Here is a 14,839-nt window from a genome sequence, read left to right as displayed (position 1 = left end):
GAACAATTCCTCAGAATTAAAACAGTATCGAAGGGCATGAGCTGCGTGTTCGCGGATGAAAACTATTTCATTTTTTAAAAAATTCTTTCAGGAAGCTTTTAATCTGTAAATTAAGCCTCCCTGGGTGACATTCTCATGCAGACATTGCTTTCTCTCTATTACAAAAACCAAACAGATTAGCTGGGCTTGGACCCTACACCAAGCCATTCGCACACTTGAAAGAACATTCGCAGAGGAAAAGTAAACAGTCCGCAGACGTTAATCATATGCTTTACGATAACCATTTAAAAGCTATTCCCTGTACTACCATTATTTAAATGAGACGTTGAAGCTGCCATTCACTCGTGGAGCCTGGGGCCGGCTGGCAGCCTCCTCCAGCCAGCCAAGCACCAGGCTGGGTCCCCCACGAGCACAAAGGGGGCTCAGAGCTGGTGAGAGCCAGCTCATGTGTGGCTTCATTCAGGGGCGGCCAAGGCGGCCTGAACAGGCAGTCTACCTCAGCTCAACACCGAACAATTCCCTCCGACAAAGTGACATGGGAATAGCCATTCTGAATCCATCCTTCTAATTAGCTAGCTGGGAAGAGAAACCAACCCCAGCCAGCGCATCGCAGAGCCAGAAAGATACACCCTTGGCCTTAGCTGTTCTCCCAAGACCACCCCGCCTTGTTTTATATCTTGTTGCAGGGGAGCTATAAGTAACCTCACCTTCTCCCTCTCTCCTCTTTAGGGAAAAAGCACGTGGGATGGAAAGGAGGGACAAGTATAAAAGCTGGAGTAATGTGGCATCTTCTGCCTGAGACCCTATTGGCTGTTCCGTGATGCAATGAGGAAACCATGTTGGACTTGGGTCTTCCCATCTGCAAAACGGGCTTGATGATAAATACCTAGGATGTTTCGGGGGAGGAAGAACTCAAAGAAATCAGCAAACAGAATGCAGAACCCAGTGATGTGGTCCCTCGAGGCTGCACCAAGTCATCGTCAAGTGACTATAGTCCCTTAGCCACCAAGGAAATGGGGCTTCAGGGAAACACGCTGTTGGGGCTCTTACACTCCCAAGGAGCTGAGGAGGAGTCCATGACATGCTTCCAAAACTATTACTGCCTCCGAGTCTGTTTGAGGCTCTTGGAGTTATAAAAGCCACTCCTAAGAATCACCGAGTGACTCACAGCCAGGCCCCCCACACGGCCCCTGCGGGCGTACCCGGAGCTCTAAAGAGATCCTTAGCGCTGCAGATGGACTCCTCCAAAGGGGAGGAGAGATCCACTCCCTCACCAGGCTCTGGCCTCCCTGAGGGGCTTCCTTGTCAATATCCGGGAGAGGAACAGAGCCTCTCCACCGCCACTGCAGCCAGTCCCCAAGTCAACATCCCTCCCCAGCGGGTCCCCTGGTGGCCCTGAGACCAGCACACTCTCTTTGCACCCAAGCACTCGGCCTACCTGTTTTGGGGTCTACGTCAGCTGGTAAGTGTGGAGGCGGGTTTCCTGGCGTGAAGTGTTCATTGCTGTATGTGATAAGAGGCGTGAGAGGGTGGACATGGTGAGGGTGCTGCACAACCGGTACTTTGTTCGACTGTGGGGAGGGAAAGAACAGAGAAGGACACCGTCATGCCAGTTCCGACAGCCCAGGACTCCCGACCCTCAGGATGCCCTGACCACTCCCCACACCCTCCCACACCTGGACTTTGTAAGATGCAGTCAACTCCGCCCACCGCCCTGGTCCACGTACTAAAATACCAGACAGCTGTGATTCCGCTCTCTGGGTAGGTGCGCCTCAGTCTTTACCTCCCCCCTGGGCCTGGCTTCCTACTGTGTTCCTGCAGGTGGCGGGGAATCTCCTACCCCAGGGCCCACGGGGAGGGACCTTCAGGAGGCAGGCAGGCTTCACAGGGGACCGGCTAGGAAAACCGGCTAGGGAAACCCTTGGTTACAAGAAACCTGGCAGGGCCCTAATCCCACCACCCCAGGCTCTGAACCCCTCCTGACCCCTTAGAACCAGTGGGCAAACTACAATCCTTTCCAGACAGCCAGGATAGGATGAAAAGCCTCACTCGTGGTCTGGTTGGGAGTGTGAACTTTACCAGAAAGCTCTACACTGCCAGGTGAGCACCTGCATATTTTATGCCCATACAGCAGCCCGGGTTCATCAGGAATCTCATTAGGAAGTCACGGGGAGTGCTAACAGATTAACTGGATGATGACGAATTGGGCTAATAAAAGGTATGTACGCATTTTAGAAATGGGCAGCTCTAGAAAAAAAGGACAAGGTGTTTTAACGTCTGGGAAGAGTTGCTAGGTGGAGAGAAGGAGACAAAAATAAAAAGAAAACCATTTTAAAGATTTTCCTAGTTGCAATGACCAGACCTTCCCAAATTATCTTATGCTCCTTCCCCCACCCCAGTCTCCACCACCCCCTCCCCGGCCCACTATGAGACGCTATAACTCAGCCCAGCAAGATCACAAAGAAAAACTTAAGCTGAAACAAGCGAACTACTGGGCCATTTACCGAGAGTAATCCAATTGCAAAAAACCCTATTCCCAATAGAGGATTTTCACTAAAATCCTACAACAGGGACATTTAACCAGATTAGGTACCAGCAAAGATAAAGAGGCTAGTATTAGATGATGAATGGATTAGAGTCAAGTTTCATTTTAGAACGTGTCTTCATTTCCTTTTATTACTTTTAGGAAGGCACAACTTGCATTAACATCAAGGAAAAGGAATTGCATTAAAAGAAAAGAAGGAAGGTTCAAGTGCTGCCCACTAGCGCCTCTTGAGTTCAGGGACCACCAAGCAGTTAGTTCTCTATGTTTTCCTTCTTGTCCTTTTTTTTTTTTAATGGGTGAAAAAAGAAGGGGTGTGCTATAGTAAGAGTATTTCTTACCACAGTTAATTGTGGGGAGGACATTTTAAAAGGCGCTTCTAACTTTTTCATGGGTATGTTTGGAAAGAAAAATATGGCTTTCCTAAATGCTCCTGGAAAAAACACAGAAAAAGAAGCCAACACGCCCAACAGCCGGGTTTAATGATTTCTATAAACAACTGGACACTTTCAGAGAAAGACGGTAGCTAGTGGCTCATGGGAGACTTGTATCGTGAGCTATCATTTTGCAATCACAACATCGAAATTAAATGCACCCAGTAACACTTCCTTCGTCAGCAGCTATGAAGGTCTGGACATGGCCCAAGTCAGCTGAGTGAAGGGCAGCCACTCCAAGGCCAGTGCCAGCATCTCCTGGTCATGCACTGAGGAGTCTTTTAGGAACCATTTCTGTTTCGGACAACTTGAAAAATAACCAACAAATAAGCTCTCACTGTGTGCTAGGGTGGAGAGGGAAAAGAGCAAGAGACGAAACCTACCAGATGGAGTGGAGACCATTAGGAGGAAAGGAAAATGATAGTTGCTGCCTTCTAGAAGTTTTCTATCTGGTTGGAAAGACACACACCCGCTGAAATGAAAGAAAGCAGACCAGGGCTTCCCTGGTGGTGCAGTGGTTAAGAATCTGCCTGCCAATGCAGGGGACATGGGTTCGAGCCCTGGTCTGGGAAGATCCCACATGCCATGGAACAACTAAGCCTGTGCGCCACAACTACTGAGCCTGCACTCTAGAGCCCACGAGCCACAACTACTGAAGCCCGCCAGCCTAGAACCTGTGCTCCGCAATAAGAGAAGCCACCGCAGTGAGAAGCCCGTGCACTGTAACGAAGACCCAATGCAGCCAAAAATAAAATAAATAAGTTAAAAAAAAAGAATCCACCTGCCAATGCAGGGGACATGGGTTCGAGCCCTGGTCCAGGAAGATCCCACATGCCGCGGAGCAACTAAGCCTGTGTGCCACAACTACTGAGCCTGCGTTCTAGAGCCCGCGAGTTGCGACTACTGAAGCCCGCGCGCCTAGAGCCCGTGCTCTGCAACAAGAAGCCACTGCAGTGAGAAGCCATGAACCGCAACAAAGAGTGGTCCCCGCTCGCCGCAACTAGAGAAAGCCCGTGTGCAATAACAAAGACCCAACGCAGCCAGAAATAAATAAATACATTTATTTTAAAAAAAGAAAAGAAAGCAGACCAGTCCCAGACAGTTTAAAATAAGTGTGGAGAAACTGTGGGACCCGTGGGAAGAACCACAGATAGCCCAAGGGAGGGAAGATCGTCACTTAGGAGTCTGAAGGACTTCCAGGGAACGAGGCCCCCACAAGCAGTGGAAGAAAGCAAGTGTATAAACCTGTGATGGGAAAAGGGCAGTGAGACTTGCATTCCCCAGCTCTGCTCGAGTCAAGCATCTCTCAGGATGCTTACCACAAACTTGGATCCCTGATACTAAGAAATCTCGCAGGAGGGACCTGATTCGGTAGGTCCGGGCTCAGGACCCAGGCATCTTGGGTCTGCCCATGGAGTACCACAGGTGTCTCTTCTGTTTAGCCATGACCCCTAGACCAGAGAACCACGAGATCACAGACAAGCACAAACGTTAAGGGACTTGAGTCCTAATCATGAAGTGTGTCCTAGTTCTGACAGAATCCATGGAAAGGGCTTAGTACAAAGCCTGCCACGTGGTAAGCGCAGGAATGGTGGCTTATTATTATTGTGATTTTTGTTGTTCGGGAGAAGCTGCCCGATGGCACGGTTCTGTCTGCGGTTCAGAAGTGCATATCCCATGGCTGTCTTCCAAGCAGGAAACGCTGGGGAGACCCTCTTTCTCTACCTGTCCACTGAAGGACGAAGATAGCATTTGGGCAACAGTGAAGTTCACATGTATGTGAGAAAAATGCTCCCTCTTCCTGTTAGATACACGTATAAAGGGGATTCTAACAAAAGTCGGACACCTGTTCTGGCTGCCATCACTCTCGTATCATTTTGCACATCTCAGCCTGCTAGCCAATTAGTCTCTTCCGGTTCAGTCAGAACTCTGTAGCATGGGGAGGGGTGGTCAGAGGAGGGTGAAGGGATCTGAAGTTTTAACTGCTGCCTGGCTTTGGGATGGGGGGATGCAGGTCCCACTGGGACATGGAACTCTTCTGATGTGACTGCATGACAGGCAAGTCCCTAGAAACAATACAATCACACGGCTCTCCGGGCTGGCTGGTTCCTAAGCAAGTGCAGTCATACGTGTAGAAACCAGGGTCTAATTGCCACTCCCACTGAACCTGCCTGTACCTGGACTGCTTGTACGATGGGAGGACGTCCTTCTAGAAAATGCCCATGTCTCTCCAGCCTCAGATCCCCACAGTCCTTTCTGTCTGCACCATATTATGTCCACCGCTGGGGTCGCAATAACCTTTCTCGGTGCTACCATAGCCAAGTCCCTGAAGGACAAAGACGATGTGTTGCAGACCTTTGTGTCCCCTGTAATGCCCAGCCTGTGGGAGTAGGGAGCACACTCTCATAAACTGCATAAGAACCACCAAACTGCAACAGTAAGCATCAGAAGAAGAGAAGGACAGACAGAGCCAGCCTCACAGATTCATTTCAGCAAATGTCGCTGCTCTTAAATGGCATCTACTCAGAATCACAGAGTAGAGCTGGGGAGGTAGAGAGCACTTCAGAAACCATTCAGTCCAATACCTTATTACAACAGCGTCTTTAAAAAATGGTTTTAGAGCCCACTGGCTTGCACACGGTGACCAAGAGTGAAGTCTGAGAATTCCAGGAAGACTCGGGTTTAAATCCTACTTCAATCCAGCTGTGTAACCTCTCACAGGCCTTCGTTTCTGTGTAAACTCCGGATGAGAACTGTGTCTACCGAACAGGGTTGTTGTGAAAATTAAAAGAGATCATGCCTGTAAAGTGCGTATTAGCACAGTGCCTGGCACGTCCACACATGCCGTGCAAAGAAGCTTTGAAAACTACAGTCCAATGAATACTAACAACGAGGGACCAGTGAAGGTGACGTCTGCTACCCCTCCGGTCTCTTGTCATTAAAGTCACAGGGGGCAACGCAGTCACAGACCGCACTCCTTACTGCAAAGGCAAAGATGTGCACGGCGGGGCAAGAGTACACGGATGTCCTGCAGCCACCCTCCCTCAGGTGCACGCCCTGCTTAAAAATGCGATGTTTGGTCCATAAATATATTTTATTATGTCTTTTGAGAAAAGCCATCACTTTATTATGCTAATAAATAACACTGCCACAGAAGAGTTGAAGGTTAAACAAGAATAGCCGATGACAACCAAGGTCCTTCCAGAATCAGGGGGAGGGCCTCGAAGTAGGAGCTGATATAAACGAAACGCGGAACCACCACCCAAATAGGAAATGTCCCTTAGACTTTCCCCTTCGCTACGAACAGCTCCCACTTCTTTAAAGAGGTCTTTAAGGATTGTGTTCAAAACTGTACAAACCTAAGAAAATTCAGATGTGAAAAGTACCTTTTGTGAGGGACATGGAAAACCTTCCAGAAATGCATCCAGGAATCTAAATTAAAGCTACAATGTCTGCTGGGAGTGTCGGTGGGGTAAACAGGCTGAAATATGTATCTCCTCCCTCTTTTATCTTTCTACGGAGTCCAGTGTTCAAGGCAAACAACTGTAACATAAAACTAGGTGCCTCTTAGGCAAGCGCTTTATCTAAATATTAAATATGTCTTCAAAACTACCCAGGGGTGCGAAATCATTACCTCCAGGGACAGCTAACTAAAGTTCAAGGTTGTGAGAGTGGCAATCATGGGAGGCTGCATGGACAGCTTAAGCTGCTGCCAGTTAAGCCTGAAAGAATATGATGAGCACTGGGAATCTCTGAGCCACAAAAAACAGCAAACATTCCTAAAATATTCCACACAAGGTCAGGGAGTTAGGCCATAGTCGCCCATACACACCAGCACTACCGGCGCCTGAAACTCACCCAGAGCGCCACTCAGGACCCCTTGCCTAGACAGTCCTCTGACCGAGACCTCTCTGGCTCACACCAGCGCAGCTCACAGCTGCCAATCTAATGGAGCCTGTGATGAGTGGGACAGACTTTATTCAGTCCTCACAAAGAAACCTATGAAGTAGTTGCACTTGTTATTAGCTCACCCAGCAGGTGAGGAAACCTGTCCCAGGTCACAGGCTTTGCGTGTGAGCTCACCTGTCCGACTCTACCTCCTGCTGCTGTGTCTGCGGAGACGAGCCCTGGGACGGGGTTCACTGCCAGGTGGGGTAGTGAGCTGCACCCAGGAAGCCCAGCCTGGGCCAGCCTTCCCAGCTGGACATAGATGCTTCAGGCCTCATAAGGGGATCTGTCCCCCATACTCCCCACCTGCCAGTCTCTGGAACCTAGACCAGTTCAGCACACAATGCTCCTGCCATCCCCCAATTAGGAGTAGCTCAGGGCTCCCCGCCTCAGCCAGGCACACCCCTGCTATGGAGCACGAGGCATCTTTAGCAGGGATTTTTACACCATGTGGCGGATTATGGAGGGAGGGGTGTAAAACAGTTAGTGGCATGTTTCTGCTTCTCAAATACAGACACAAGCGATATCAGGGCCCAGCAGGATTCTGGTGACAGATGTGGTCAGTTCTGGCAGCAAAGAAAAAGTCAGCTAAAAGCCCGAACTTATTAAATGAAGGAAACACCATCTATTTAAAAGGAACCAAAATCCTCATCTGACTTTAAATTACTGAGGCTTTATGTTTTCTACCTGGAGGAATGGCTGTTACTCATTTCTCCCCCGGTTCTGCTCATCAAGCCCTATGGGTTTTGAGCACTGAATAGTGAAATTAGAAAGAAAAGGTCCTTTAACAGCCCTCAAAGCACACAAAGGCTTTCCACCCAAAGTATTCATCCTACTGCAGTGGGAGGAGTGGGGAGGGGGCACCCCCTGTGGCTGACCTTTGACCCCTCGAGAACCCTTAAGCCCGGTGTTCTGGCCGTGCCACCCTCATCGCCGAGCGCCCACACACCCGTCCACCAAACGTTGCTCTCGATCGGGAACCCGGCAAGTGAAAGAGTGATTCAGGCCCTTCTAGATCCCCCTGCCGGCCCTCCTCTCACCCCAACCCCTCCACCTTCCCTAACTGTGGGGAACCCAAAGGGAATGAAAGCTCGCCATTCACCCCACAACCTATTAATCAACAGACGTTGAAAACAAATAGAGCCATTGCTAGCCCTGGCCTCTCGGGTGGCCGGCCCTCCTCTTCAATACTCCCCTATGGCTCTCCCTTTCTGAAGAAGAAAAATGGGGCCAGAAAGCGCCTTTACGGGGCCAGCACAATAAAACAAAAGCAGCACAGAGGAGCATTTGTCAGCCGTCTCCCCTCCCCAGGGTGGATATGAAGGGTCTCCAGAGTCTCAGATGACCGGCCCTCCCGGGGTCTGAAATCAGCATCAGGAAGGGACACTGTTCACTCGAGGTTCACACTGAAAAATGGGTTTAAGGCTCATCTCTACGCACTTTTTTCCAGATGCCACTTACTATGGCTGCACCAAGGTCAATGGTGACTAGCGAAACGTTAATAGACGCTGCTAGTCACTGGAGTCATGGAGCGCAGATGAGAAGGAGGGGCTGGGATGAGGAGAGGCTGTTTCTTCCTCATCAACGACCCCTTGTTGACTCAACTAGTCCTATTTTTTTGGGCTATGAACCAGAGAGGAAGGGTCAGCGATGGTAACCTTCCTGCCTCAACAACCCACTGACTGCATCAACAAAGGAGCAGCCACTTCCGTTACTGGGATGATGACGTCAGGGAGGAGCCTGTATCCAGGCCGGTGCGCACAGCCTCACTTATCTGCTGAGCATCTCGCTACTGTATCCTGTAAACCTCCTGCATGCACGGAGGGGAAGGGTGGCGGGCGGACATCCACCACGGCCTGAAGGGCTGCTCTCCACCCTTTACTCTGCCCCTCTCCCCTCACAGCTGTCCGAAGCCCAGCCAGCGAGGACCCACCTAGTGCAGGGGCCATTCATGGTTGGGCACTGCTCCACTCTAAGGCCCTGCCCCCAGCTAAGGGGGCACTGTTTCCCTGGGCAAGACTTCTACTGATGGCTACAGCACTGCCTGTTGGAAATAATAAATTACACAGAGAAAGTTTTGCTTGAAGAAATGAGGTGGTTAAGAGAAAGGAGGTCTACCTATGAGATGCAAAAAAGAAACACCCATTCTGCAACTATAGCCTGTATCACCCTGCATCACCCAGCCTGCATCACCCGGCCTGCATCACCTGGCCTGAATCCTGTGCGCGTAAGGCTGCAAAGTTATAGCTTCTGCAACCACCAGAGCCTGCCACTCAGGGTGCTGCTTAGTTGTTTTGTGAATTATCGATGGCTGACTTCTTCTCCCTCCCCGCCGCAACCCTTCTTTCTCTGGAATCAAATCCATTTAGACAGCAAGAAGAGGGAGAGAGAAGATTCTCCCAGCCGTCTATGAAATTCTGCCGACTCACAGTTCCTCCTGTACTCACACAGGCATTAAAATTCCTCGTGCAGGGAAATGACTGAACAGGGCAGGCAGGGAGAGAATAAACGTGCAGCCAATTTTCATCCACATTCTCATACACACATGCATATACATAGAACTAACACAAACCATCCTAAGCTCTTGGCCTTTTTCGGGGCGTTTTTGGGTTTTTTTTTTTTTCTTTGTCTATTTGTTTGTTTTGCCCCTTCTATAATATAACAACCCGGCGGGTAACACACCAAACAGATTGCCAAGCATAAAGGGTCTAAGGGGCCAAATTCAGCGTTTCTTAACGACCTTTTCTCAATCTCCCAAAAGGAGGAGGGGAGGGTGGGAGGGGGGGGGCTGGAGGTGTTAGGGTGGGGAGTGGACGCACGAAGGGGAACATTGAAACCTTGAAAATAAAGATGTGCTCCGGCCGCCTGGCTTTGTGAACGTCGCAGCCAAGGCCCAACCCAGCAGAGCTGTGCTTTCACAGGCTCTTGAACAATTACTTCCAGTTAAGTTCATTAAATATAATTCATTTCCACTCATTCTCATTTATTTTCCAATAAAAAGAAGGCATCCCATCGTGCTTCCCCCAACTAACCTTTAAAGCACTTGCGAGCTTAAGTCTTGGCCCGCCCAGTCCAGGCTCGCCCCTGACCAGTGAGTTCCCAGGGTTTTCTTCCTGCCTGCCACAGGATCCCGGGGGCGGGGGGGGGCGGGGGGGGGGGGGTACGGCAGCACAAGGGGGCCCTCTGACCATCTTAATCCTCCACCAGGTCTCAGAAATGAGGACCAGCCGCTCCACCCTGAAGTAATTCCCCAGGAAAGGCAACCTCCACCCTCCCGCAAGATATTTTTCTACTACTTGGGCATTAAATGATTAGCGCTAGCATAATCAATCTTGTTAAGTGTCCGAGTTTGCAGGGAATGTTTGGGACTTGGGTAAGAGAGTACAGCTGTTTCTAGGAGAGCCGATTTTCAAAACAGAGCCAGGAATAAAACTAACCTATTCCAAATGAAGAAATCCAAAAGCTCAAATTTAAAACAACTTTTAAAAAAATAATGATTTCCAGACCATCTCCCCCCGCAAACACAACAACCCCAAATCTAGGGATTCCTAAATAAGATGGAAAGGAAATCACCAATTTTGATTTAGAATAAGTTTTAAGTACATAATGGTTATTACATCCTGGGGATTTCAAGAAAGAAGCAGTGAACAAAATCTGATACCACCTTTCTAATTTATTTATAATGAACAGCTGTATAAAAATGTCTTTCGTATTTCTTAAACACCCTGTGCCTAACTTTCCAATCTAGACGGTATTTGAAAACCATGCCTGTTACATGAGTCTGATAAGTTTCCTTCAGAGAGCAGGTAGATTTCTCTCTAGTAACAAACAGGTGAACCGAGAGGAGGGATGGACATTTTCACAGGACCCACGGATACAAATGGCCAAACCTCGGATTTGGCAGGAATTCAGCAAAGAGAGACTAAAGAGAAGACGAAAGCAAAGGCAAAACTGCATCCTTCTGCTCTATTTTGCCCCGTTAGTGTCCCAAACGTGGGCATTCTTTAACAGACATCTATAGCCTCCATAAACGATACATGTAAAAGGACACGGAAATTCAGTGTGGTAAGGAGGACACAGCACCGCTACCCCCTCTGAGTGCAGCTGTCCAAAGTTTAAGGTAACATGGGAATGACCCAAGCAAAGTTCACTTAAAAAAAAAAAAAAGCCTTCGAATGTGTGCAGAAGTATGTAATCTGAAGGGCATGTCAGGATTTCATCACATTCCAAAATATTGCAGAAGGAAAGAATTCCATGACATAGCTCAACCAGGCCTCCACCATCCCCAAACCACAAAGGGGAGGTTTCCCTAAAAATACAAGGTTGCAGGCTCTGTTGCTTCCAGAAAACACGGAGGCAGCAGCCTGTTGTGACAATACAAAGAGCATAATATCTGTATCATCAGAGTTGGGAATTTACCCTTTCAAAGGAACTCCCTTCCCATAAGCCATAAAGAATGGAGGTTTCCCCATCCCCAAAGCAGCAGGACCGCTATGAAGTAACCCAAGTAATTTGAGTAAACAAAGGTCTGGAACCTTTCAGGAATCTGGAAACGGGAGGCTGTGCTGGGTGGGAAATTTGTGGCAACACAATTTGTACACTTGCAGTGCCAGCCTGCACTCTCTTCGCCACAATTCTTGACAGTTTACACAATTGTACATTGAACTAGAAAGTTGCACAGAACCAGAAAGGAAAACCAAGACATACATCTGTCATTCCTTCACGCTCAACCAGAGAGCTATCTACCACCTTGATAGTTCAACACGACACGTAGGATTTTAATTCATGATTTTGAAAACACAAGGACTCTTACAGTGTGTAGTATATTTCATTCCTTCTTCCCCCAAATATGGGATCTAAGAGCTGACTGACCACTGCAAATGTTTCCGTTTGGCCATTTAACAACAACAAAATAATAACGAAAGCAATAATAAAGACAATTAAGGAATCGCCTCCGAATTCAAGAGAATGCTCTTAACAGCTCGCGGCAAAGGATTTGACCCGAGAGTTGAACAGAGTATCAAGTATTCTAAGCCCCAAATTGGTATTGCAAAAGGGCCTTCTTCCTAATCATTAACAGCACAATAGGCTGTCATCAGTCTCTTGCTCAGGTTTCCGAAACACATTTTATATTAAGTTTACAAAATACAAACACCGCAAGCAAGACTGGAGCCCTAAAAGGCCAGCAGCATCTAAATTTGGAGATTGAAAATAAATACAACCAAAGACATAGCAACACAAAGTTAGCATTAAATATGAAACCACAATACACGGTTTACATAAGCCCTGCTACTGGAAAAGCCTTATAGCTCAAAAATGTCTCAAGCTTCCAAAGTATGCTCCTCTATGAGGGCATGTCATTCTTCCTTCTCTTTCTTCCAGTGGAGCCCACCCTGGTGGGTGAAGTGGAAAAAAATTATTTGTTAGAAGAAATCCCAAATCCCACCGCCCTTTTCCAGATTCCAGCTCGCCTGCACTTGGGGAGCCAGGTCTGCATCGCTATAGAACCGTAAGGATTGTGATGAAAGTCAAGCTTTCTCTCCTCCCCATCTTTTTTTTTTCTTTAACCCTTTCCCCCCTCCCCCAAAAACCACTATGAAAAGTACACAGTGAAAGAGCACAGCTTGAGATGACCATTTATTCTTGTCTTGTTTTTCCTTCCCACCGTCTGAATTTTTTTAAAAAAAAAGCACAAAGGTTTAATGGTCAAGACCATAAGCAAGGACACAAACACACACACACACACACACACACACACACACACACACACACACACACACACACACACACACACCCCTCACTACTCACCCAGCAATTCAAATTGAGGTGCCAACTGCCCAACTGGTGGAAGAGAGTGAGCCCAGAGGCCACCGTGCCTCCCTTCCCACTCAAATCTTCCATTCCCACTAAGATGGTATCCCTAGGGTACATAATAGCTTTGGTTTTCTTTCTCTCCACCTCAAAAAAAACTTTCTCTGTACCTTCAAGATGGGACTGGGCCAGCTTTTTTTCTCCTCCCTTATTGCTTTTCTCACTTTTCTTCTTCCTCCCAGCTTCCCCTCCCTTTATTCCTTTCACTTAAAGAGCTGAAAAAAAGCATCTTAAAAGATGGAGATGGCTCCCAATTTCTGCCCTGGGGTACTCAGAACGATCACAATGCCTGCAGTTATTTTGTTGCTTCTTCCCTTTCCACACACATGCCTCAGAAACCAAAAACAAAATAAAACAAAAGAAACCAAATAATCTAGTTTCACTGGTTGCAGATTAAATTTTTAAAAGTTAATGAAAAGAAATTGCTCCTAGTTTCTACTCTGTACCACTAGGAAATCCGTGAAGGAAGGGGGAAGGCCCATCTTCCCCAGCCAGCTCAGGGCACTAAGCAGACTTCCCCTCCCTCACCGGTTACCTTGGGCAGCAGGGACAGAGCTACCGCTAAGAGTAGCTAAGAAATTACGGTCAGCCGTGAGGGAAAATGATCAACCGAATGCAGTAGGCAGGCACTTTATCTGCAAGATTGTCAAATCCCTCAAAACAAATTTCTTAGGGAGAGGGCTGCCATGGGAGAGGGGGAGGGAGGGGGAAAGTGTATTTTCCTGTCACAGTGACACGGGAGTGACACTTGGTAGGGCCTTGCCAGCCACGCGTACACACCCCTCTTTTCCTTCCAGAGTAAGGCTGTGCCTGAAAGATTTTCAACTGACCTCTCTGGAAGCAGAAGAACGGAAGCTTCCTGTGTTCACTGGCATTCCAGTAGTCTGAAGGCTGACTCGCTTTTTTGATTGTGAGTTTTGTGAGCTTCCCCAGAATGAGACGGGGGGAGAGAGACAGAGGGAGGGGGAGGGAGAGGGAGAGGGAGAGAGGAGAGAGGAGAGGAGGAGAAAGGAGAAAGGAGAAAAGAGAAAAGGCAATCCCTGAGTCCCACCAACCCGACTTACTTTTCCGGGGTCTCTCCTAGGTTCCAGGGCCGGGTACATGTGTGTGGGTTTAACTTAATTGGAGTTGAGAGACTCAGACATCATAGGCCTGAAATCGTCCTCTTTTCCATGAAGGAGAGGAGTGTGGGAGGGTGTCTGCTCCAGGAGGGGGTTAACAACACAAGAAAGTTGCAGAGGACAGAAGTCGCCCAGAAGACCTTTCAGGTCCTTTCCCACCCCAAGTGTTAATTAAATCATTTCGCCCTCTTCAAAAGCAAACACACAACTCTGATTTGCATGCAGGTAAGAAAACACCCCTACTGCCACATGGGATCCCGGCCCTGTCTTGCTTGAAGCAAGACTGGTGGCAAAGATTCGGTTTCTTCTGGCGCGAGACACCTAACGTACAGGAGATGTTTTTAATTTACCGACTCGACTGCCCAGCTGTTTATCTGCAAACCCACAGGGCTGTTTTCATGATGTTGGTCTTTAAGCAATCTGTTAATACACCAGACAAGTTAATAACCCTCGAGCCAGGGCCCCACCCACCATACCCCCTTCCACAAAAAAACACAAGGGCTGGAAGGGCTTCAAGATAACAAAAAAGTGAGGCTTCTTAATTTTCTTCCTCTTCTCTTTTAAAATACTGCTCCGTGGCCCCTCTTTCTGGACTCATCTGGCCTTCCTGTGTAAGTGTCAGGCAGCAAGCTTTAAGGAAGGCCCTTAATACCAAAACAAAACCCTGCCATTTCCCTTTACATGGAGGTAACAAAAGCAATGAGGCTCCAGTTTGACAAGTAAAAAGCCCCAACACAGCCCCCTAATTGCCTTCCCTCCCTCTATTCACGTGGACCACCACACTGGGGCAGCTGCCTTTGTCACACATGCAATTTCTTAAGTAAACTGCCAGTTCCTTCCCCGCTGACGGACAGCTCCCAATCATTCAGCAACAATAACTCATAAAGTGCAGCCAACAGGATGGGCAACTTTGACTAGAAATT

At 48.3% G+C, this 14,839-nt stretch overlaps 1 protein-coding gene across 33 annotated transcripts in view; it reads right to left on the bottom strand.

Moving 5' to 3' along the window:
- Positions 1 to 14,839, bottom strand: part of TCF7L2 (transcription factor 7 like 2) — a 197,851-nt gene that overhangs the window by 24,323 nt on the left and 158,689 nt on the right. For all 33 annotated transcript variants that reach the window (XM_033421014.2, XM_033421021.2, XM_033421018.2 and 30 more), the window contains one exon: positions 1,439 to 1,571. In XM_033421014.2, the coding sequence (XP_033276905.1) occupies positions 1,439 to 1,571 (133 nt within the window). The remainder of the gene's footprint in view (positions 1 to 1,438; positions 1,572 to 14,839) is intronic.

The sequence above is a fragment of the Orcinus orca genome, chromosome 14, assembly GCF_937001465.1.
Source record: "Orcinus orca chromosome 14, mOrcOrc1.1, whole genome shotgun sequence".
NCBI lineage: Eukaryota > Metazoa > Chordata > Mammalia > Artiodactyla > Delphinidae > Orcinus > Orcinus orca.
Note: the sequence above shows the minus strand (reverse complement) of the source record. Positions and strands in the feature narration are given on the sequence as shown.